Raw genomic sequence first — 7,977 nt, 5'->3', positions numbered from 1 at the left:
CTGGTGACAGTGTAAAATGGTATAACTACTTTAGGAAATATTTGGTAGTAGCTACTACAGCAGAATATATGCAAAACCTATGAGCTGGCAATTATTCTTCCAGAAATGCAGAAATGCATGCTTATGCGAGTCCAAAGGCTGTAACATCAGTATGCATGATGATTCCAAACTGCTAGCCACTTAAATGTTCCTCATTCAGGGGAATAGATAAAGCATGATATAGAGAAAGAACAAAATATTACACAATGATGAAAAGAATCAACTACTGCTTCACTTGCAGAAATACAGATGAATTGTACAACATAACGTCAATTAAAAGTAACCAGAGGTGTTCCTGGGTGGCTCATTCAGTTAAGTGTCCAACTCCCGGTTTCGGCTCAGCTCATGATGGCTGTGAGATCTAGCTCCATGGTGGGCTCTGTGCTGAGCATGGAGCCTCCTTGGGATTCTCTCTCTCCCTCCCCCCACCCCCTCTTGCCGCTGGCCCACCTGCATGCACAGGCACTCTCTCTCACCCTCTCTAAAAATGAAAAAAACAAGATAAAGCAACTAGAGACAATGATTCAATGTATATAATTTATATGCAGAAAATAGGACAATGTCACAAGGGGAAGTGTTATATGATAAGAAGGTGCGGAGGAGCCATGGGTGATCTTAAAACTGTGTTACAGATTATCTGTCTTTAACCTGAAAGCCAAGAAAAACTATTGAAAACTTCAAGGATGTGGGTGACATGATTTGATTTGTATTTTTTTAAAAAAAAATTATTCTGGCTTCCATATATAAATGGGTTTAAGGGGTAAAATAAATGAAAGACAAATAGGATGATATTATAGTTGGGGGGGCGGTAAAAATGCCATCTCTATTTCAGGCTCAAGCAATGAATGATGCGTTGGTCCCTAGATGGGGAACAGATTAGCAGGAATAGATTAGGAAACAGTTGGAGGTTTTTTGTTTTTTGTTTTTTTGACATATTGTATTTGATGCACTCTTGAGCAATCAGATATGGACCATCAAACAAATAGTTAGATATATGGGTCTGGAGCTCATAAAGAATACAGTCAGGTCAAGAAAACAAAATGGAACAGGGCACAAAGGAACAGATCAGAGTGTATTGTATAAACTGTTACCACTACCTTCTCAATAATGACAGCCAAAGCACTTTACAGAGATCTCCTTAAAACCTTGGAACCTACTTGCGAGGTTGGAATGTTTATTCCATTTTACAAAGAACTTCATGCTGGAAAATGTTAACCAAACTTTTCAAGGTGATGGGGCTGGATTTAATCTTTTACTGCTAATCCGAAAGCCCTGGCTTTTCAGTTCTATGCCGGGCACTTGGGTACAGAATTTGAAGTAATGGCTACAAAAGCGGACGTGCTCAATTGCCAGCTCCAAACAAGAGACTTCTAGGCATTTTCTGTCCTGAGAATAGACTTTCCTCTTTTCATTCACCAGACAGGAAACCCAGCTATCATTGGTGATTTCACCACTCTCTACTGCACTTCATTCCAAGTCCTGTGGGATCTTGGCCACAACGGCCCCTTACTTGAGTTGTTCTTAGTTTCATTGCTTCTGTGAAGTTCAGTCCTTTGCCCTCATTATAATCACAGCACATTCCTGTGGCTAGATCCAAGTTAGACCCTGCCTTGTCAGTTCTATACCCACACATGGATCCGTTTCCCTAAAATTCCCTATTCACCATGTTACTTTTGTGTGCAAGAAATTTCACTGGTACTTTGCTTATAATAATAGCTTCTTTTCCGGGCAGTAGTGTCCCTAATTCTGTATCACTGCACTGCCTTTTTTTTTTTTTTTTTTGGTTTTTTTTTTTTTTTTTTTAGAGAGAGAGAGAGAGCACAAGCAGAGGAAGGGGCAGGCAGAGGGAGAAGCAGGCTCCCCACTGAGCAAGGAGCTGATGCAGGACTTGATCCCAGGACCCTGGGATCCTGACCTGAGCCGAAGGCAGATGCTTAACCGACTGAGCCACCCAGGCGTCCCGACTGCACTGTTTTTAAGGGGCCAGTTTCTCTTCTGCCACTTAGACCCGGCATGCTAATTCCTAAATCTGTCATTTTCCCACATAAATGGCCTTTTATCTTCACTGAAGGCTTAATGAAATCGGAAATATGTTACAGGTCACAGAGCTAGCAGATAAGGTACAGTTTCAAACCAAGGCAGTTAGTTCTCATGCTTTAGGGATAGTTCCTCCATTAATACCAATGAAAACACCAGGGAAAGTTTAAAGCATGGTCCTTGCCTGGGTCTCTTGGAAGTTCCATCTCTACTATATCACAGCTGATGAAAACATGTTTTTTTATATTGTTTAGTATAAGTGAAATATAGCATCAAAAAGCTCTGAGATTATAAAAATAGCAGCCTAGACAGGTCCCCTCCTTGGAGTTCTAACGTGCCCCTACTCACTCTATCAACAATCTTCTTGCATTTCTCAAGAGTACCTCCATCTGCTCCCTTCTTCTGAAGACACTATTCAGTTCCAGAGTCTATTTTCCCTTCCTAGAAGCAACTGAAGCCCCTTGAAGCCTCTCTTATCTTGCAGAATCTTATGAGTCTCTTCTCTAACCTCCCCAAATAACCCCCTTCCCTAAAGAAGTGCTTTCTTTTAACTGAATCAGCATAAAAGATAAAGACAGAGAGAGAAGACAAGGATATTCATTACCGAGCACAATTTTTATTTTATTTTTATCATATAGCAGTTGGGTCTGGAAGCAGGGCACTGTGCCCGTCTTCAGGAGACGGACTCTAGGAACTCAGGTCCCTCTGGTAAACCCCGACGCAGTTGGACCGGCACTTCAGTGGTACTTGTGGGCCAGAGCATTCGCCACAGCAGCTGTCAGCTTCTGCCAAGCCGCCTGCATGTGGGGGGTAAACTCCTTGCTGAAGTGGGTTGCCAAGACAATCGATATCATGTTGCCTAGAAGCTGGGGAAAGAGTAGGATAAAAACAAAAGAGAGCCTAGTGAACAGAAAGTTTCAAGCTGGCCGCATCAATTTTCTTCCTAATAAGAGAGCGAGCAACTTTCAGGGCCATGTTCCCACAAAAGCGTGCCATAATATGCTGGACATTGGCATCAGTGTGACTCCCAGCCCTGTACCTCCCATTGTGTTCTAACCTTCTCTCATTTGCCCTGTCAACTTCTAAGCCCAAAACGTTGCCATGGATGGCTTCTCTTTTCTAGAGACTCCGTCTTTTTTAAAAGTAGGATTATAGGACTGTAAGGGGCCTTAATATGTATAGTTTAAGTCCCCAGATAACACATTCATTCAAATTGTCTGTACACTCACATGACAAAGAATCTTGAGCCATGTATACAAGAGCATTTCATCACTACTAAGGCGGGGGGGGGGGTCAAATTGTCCATTGAAAAGATTGCTCTTATATTGTCTTGCTTAGACCTGGTTCTAAATTCAAGAATCATACAGAAATGTATGCATCATTTTTAGAGAAAATTTCAGTTACCAAAAGTAAGATGTTCTTGCTATAATTGTATTCTCCCAGCCAAAAACATTTAACTCAGTTCTGGCCAGTGTTCTTCACACACGTATTTTTTCAGAAACGTAAGACGGCTAGTGGCCTCCTCTGGTCAATAGTAATTACCCTACTTGGTCTTATCTATGACCTTTGGAACAACCGAACTACCAAAAGCAAGCCCTTCCTTGAAATATAATGTCCCAAAAAATGCTTTTATGGGATCAGACTTAACTACCTGTGTTTTCTAACATATCCACACTGCAAATATCTAGGATGAAAGACAACGCACAGGCATGCCCAGAACTCACCTTGAAGTTCTCGGGATCCACATGCAGCTTGTCACAGTGCAGCTCGCTCAGCTCAGCAAAGGTGTCCTTGAGGTCATCCATATGTTTAACAGCATTTCCAAAGGAGCTCAGCACCTTCTTGCCATGGGCCTTGACCTTGGGGTTGCCCATTATTGCAGACTCAGAGGACAAGTTGCCAAAACTGTCAAAGAACCTCTGGGTCCATGGATAAACAACCAGGAGCCTATGGGATGATCACAGTCACAGATGAGATGGGAAATCAAAGTAGGTAAGAAAACTGACCAATACCCCTTTAGGAATACTTTCTGCCTTTCTGCCCCCCTCCAGTACCTACCTTCCCAGGACCTCGCCTCCAACCAACTCCACGTTCACCTTGGCCCACAGGCTAACAACAGCAACCTTCTCCTCAGCAGTAAAATGCACCATGGTGTCTGGGAGCTTACTGGTGACCAGTAATGTGCCAGAAGCTAGTCTGTGTTGCTACTTCTCTATGTGGCCTTTTATTCCTCATTTCTAGTTTCCAGGCCCTCGCTTCTCCCAATGAAATGAGACCATTGGTCAAGGGTAAGCTGTCACCAGCAGGGGTGGGGTTTGGACAAGGGAGGGTCAGCAGGATGGACATCTGGGTCTCTGATAGCGTTCGGTGGCTCTATCAGGGGGATTCTGCTGTCCTTTCCCCACCGTCTACTAGGCATTTCCTATCTCAAGCTCCCCACCCCATTATCCTTGAGGTGACCTTGTAGGCTGACCATGAGGCATGACTAGAATTAAGAGGGGTAAGAATTAGAGATCTGTTGGGCAATGTGTCAGGTGTTTACAAGATATCATTCAGTTGTTCTCCTTGCGTATAAAAGAAACCACAGCTTTTCTTGGTCACCATTTTTTCTAAAACTTAGACGGGGCTTATACTTTTATAGTTCTTGTAAGAAGAAAAGACTCCAATCTAGCATCAGTTCAGAAACAGGACAGGTAAAAACTGGATAATTAAGAGAACTAGTATTACACGATTGTGGTTGAGTTCTATTAAAATATAGGTACTTGTTTGAGTACATTTTTTCACTCTGACTACATAGCAGTGTCTCTGGCCAATACCATGTATCCAATCATTTGTGTCAGAAAATGCACAATTGAGTACTGGGGAAAAATTGCATGTTCAATGGAGAGAATATGAGACTCTGTGGCAATAGTGATTGATTAAGGCAGTTGTCTTTGGCATTTGCTGGATCCACACTCCCTTGTTGTGCTTAACTATTCCTCATATCTAATGAGGCAGAGGCAATCTTCACTGACAGTATTCCACACACTACTGTCCCTGTCACCTAAGGTATTTTGGTCTCATGCATCTCAAACAAGCATTTATTGTTCTAAACAAGGCACACTTCCGGAGAGAAAGGGAATGACTTATTTTATTTTATTTTTTTCTCTCCGAGTTTATTTCTCCCACATTTTGAGCTCCAGGAAGCTGGTTTGTTTGTTTCTCCCTGAGACCAATCTCACAAAAAAAAAAAAAAAATCATCATCATCATCATCATCTCCATGTGTATTTACAAAGGTACTCTAAAATTTAAAGAATTCAACTCAATATATTGGTGTTGAATTTCTGCTATTAGAAAAGAAATCATTTGAGATAGTGAGAACTTTTATCAATTCATCTTGGAAAAAACTTATATTTAAAATGTGGATTGTTCTGCCATACTATGCTTGGCAGTTTACTGTGGTGCCGAGTTTTTCTTATTAGCTCCACCTGTGGCATTCATAAAGCATTAATTGAATTGCAGCATTTGAGGAATGTCTTTGAAAAATATCTTTTTAAAAGTAGCAAAATGATCAAGAGAATAAAATGTAGAAAAACAAAACAAAATAAAATGTGGATAAGAATTGCTAAGGTGCCAGTAGCTAGTTTACCATGACAAACTTGATGATCAGTGAGCTCTCAGTCCCAAGCTGTGACGATGTGAATACTTTGGTACGGAGATATTAAAAAAAAAAAATAAAGTGTGAATCAATCCCAAAAAGGCTTTTTCAAGAGAAGAAGTCAATGAAATGAAAGAAAAGCGAGGAAACTCTGACCACAGCCAGAAATCCCAGCTCCCCTCAGCCGTGGGCGTGGTCTGAGGGAAGGGCTCAGCGTCCCCGCTCTCTGATGGCCCTGGTGCTTGTCTCCCCGGTGCGTACACACTGCAACCCCTCAGACTCAGGGGCATTTGCAACTCTGAATGTTGGCAAACAGCCTCCCATCTTCCCAGCAAACCAGATGGTGATTCTGGCCATTACTTCTAACTCTTGCTTTTCTCTCATCTTCTCTAGACAATTACTTTCCAAGACTTTTTGATTTCTCTCCATGGCTGTTCCACACTTTCACTTGACTTCCATGCTCACTGTTCCCACTGTTGTCTGGAAGCTTATCACATCAATGTTAGCTCATTGAAATGGTCATCTAACAGTTTTACAGTCATTCGTCACATATTTAAAATATTTGGGCACCTGGGTGGCTCAGTCAATTGAGCATCTGCCTTCAGCTCAGGTCCTGATCTCAGGGTCCTGGGATAGAGTCCCGAGTTGGGCTCCCTGCTCAGCAGGGAGTGTGCTTTTCCCTCTCCTGCTGCCCCTCCTCCCGGGCTCATGCTCTCTCTCTCTCTCTCTCTCTCTCTCTCTCTCTCTCTCCCCCCCTCTCAAATAAATAAATAAAATCTAAAAATAAAAAAGTAAAAAAAAATAAAAAGCAAATATCTACTGAAGCCAATCATGCCATCCATCGTTCTAAAAACTGGGAATCTTGGAAAAACAAAACAGTGTATGTAGTGTCATCAAGCTCCCATTCTAGGGGGCAGAGGAGACTGACACTGATAATTAAATCAATGAAGAAGAGAATTTCAGATGGGTGTTATATAACAAGAAAAAAAATGCATCTGATGACATAGTAGCAAGTGACTAGAGAAAAATAATATGAGGATAGAGGTCCTAAAGGAAGTTACATTTGAAGAGGGACTTTAATGACAAGATGGAGCCAGGCGTAAGTTGTTTGGCAAAACAAGTTCCCAGAAGCAGGCAAGGGCAGGTGCAAAACTCAGAGGCTGGAGAGAAAAGGAAAAAGAAAGAAAGAAAAAAACAAACTTGACATTTCGTTTAGAAAAAGGCGTTATAAGGTCTGCGAGAGAGATGTTAAGAGAAGAGTAGGAGGGAGCAGAGTTGGAGAGATCGGCCAGGGCACATGAAGGTAGAGTGGGTATTTTACCCTAAGGCATGGGAAACCGTAGAGATTTGTAAAAGTGGCATCCGTATGATCGCTAATCTACTCAGCACCCACAGCTGCGCTAATCTTCTGTCTTATTACATTACAGCCTTGCCTATAACCCCAAATTAACTTCCAGCCCAACAAAAATTCCTGTGATCTATCCTCCCCAACTACTCTGTGCAATTTCTTTCCTTTTCCTTTTGACTTAGCAGAGCTCATCTGCTGCACTGAGCTGCCTTCTTCCCCACCTAAATCCCCTCCTCTCTGAGCACTTCACAGGGCTGTCCCTTCTCTGAAATCTGCCCCAGGTACATGGTCTCTCCTGATGGGATGTAAGCAATGTACCATTCCTCAGTAGCTCTGACCACTTAAACCACAAAGTTCTTCCGTAAAGCCTAAGGCCAGTTCTTTGGAGTTGATTTCAAAGAGTCATCCGCTGCTCAGACTTCCAACCCCTCCCATCCCTAATCTATCCTCACAAGGGCTTGTGACAAACCAGCTGCTTTTAGAAAACACTTCTTTCTTATCAGGAGAATGGAATTATAGTCCTTGCCTGGACCTTGCCCTTTTAAGACCTGGGTTAATTTTCCTCTGAAGAATCCCCACACTGAAACTCGACCGCCATCCGGAGCCTTGGTCTTCACTGGAGTCTTCACTCAGGCCCATATAATTGTCTGGTTCAGAGTAGTTCTTGTCCCATGACACCAGTCCTCTCTCATCAGAGCCCCTCCGCATATCTTCAGCTTTAACCTGAAGAGCCCCCAGGTGTATGTTCTTCCCAGGTGTATGTCCCAGGCATACATTCCTTTCATTGCCCTGTTTTTTTTTTTCTTGCCAAAATCTTTACCTCGTACAAAAATTGAATGGGGAAATTGCGCATGCACACACATACACACACACATACACACACTCACACTTACAGTTCAACCTATAATTCCTATA

The 7,977-nt window shown here is 42.4% G+C and overlaps 1 protein-coding gene across 1 annotated transcript; it reads right to left on the bottom strand.

Annotated features, from left to right (window-relative positions):
- Positions 1 to 2,672: 2,672 nt before the first annotated feature.
- On the bottom strand, positions 2,673 to 4,273 carry LOC112840758 (hemoglobin subunit epsilon-2). Its single transcript, XM_025894206.2, has 3 exons — positions 4,135 to 4,273; positions 3,801 to 4,023; positions 2,673 to 2,942 (listed from the first exon to the last, which is right to left on the bottom strand). The coding sequence occupies exons 1-3, from the start codon at positions 4,224 to 4,226 to the stop codon at positions 2,814 to 2,816; spliced, it is 444 nt and encodes a 147-aa protein (XP_025749991.1). The 5' UTR covers positions 4,227 to 4,273; the 3' UTR covers positions 2,673 to 2,813.
- Positions 4,274 to 7,977: the final 3,704 nt, after the last annotated feature.

This window comes from Callorhinus ursinus, unplaced genomic scaffold, assembly GCF_003265705.2.
Source record: "Callorhinus ursinus isolate GAN/ISIS: 27379988/994484 unplaced genomic scaffold, GSC_fseal_2.0 scaffold35, whole genome shotgun sequence".
Classification (NCBI taxonomy): Eukaryota; Metazoa; Chordata; class Mammalia; order Carnivora; family Otariidae; genus Callorhinus; species Callorhinus ursinus.
Note: the sequence above shows the minus strand (reverse complement) of the source record. Positions and strands in the feature narration are given on the sequence as shown.

Excerpts from the sequence above, each read along its gene's own strand:
- LOC112840758 (XM_025894206.2), bottom strand. The coding sequence starts at position 4,226 with ATGGTGCATTTTACTGCTGAGGAGAAGGTTGCTGTTGTTAGCCTGTGG. Across the intron at positions 4,024-4,134 it reads GGAGGCGAGGTCCTGGGAAG|GCTCCTGGTTGTTTATCCAT; the intron begins GTAGGTACTGGA and ends ATCATCCCATAG. Across the intron at positions 2,943-3,800 it reads TGGATCCCGAGAACTTCAAG|CTTCTAGGCAACATGATATC; the intron begins GTGAGTTCTGGG and ends CTCTTTCCCCAG.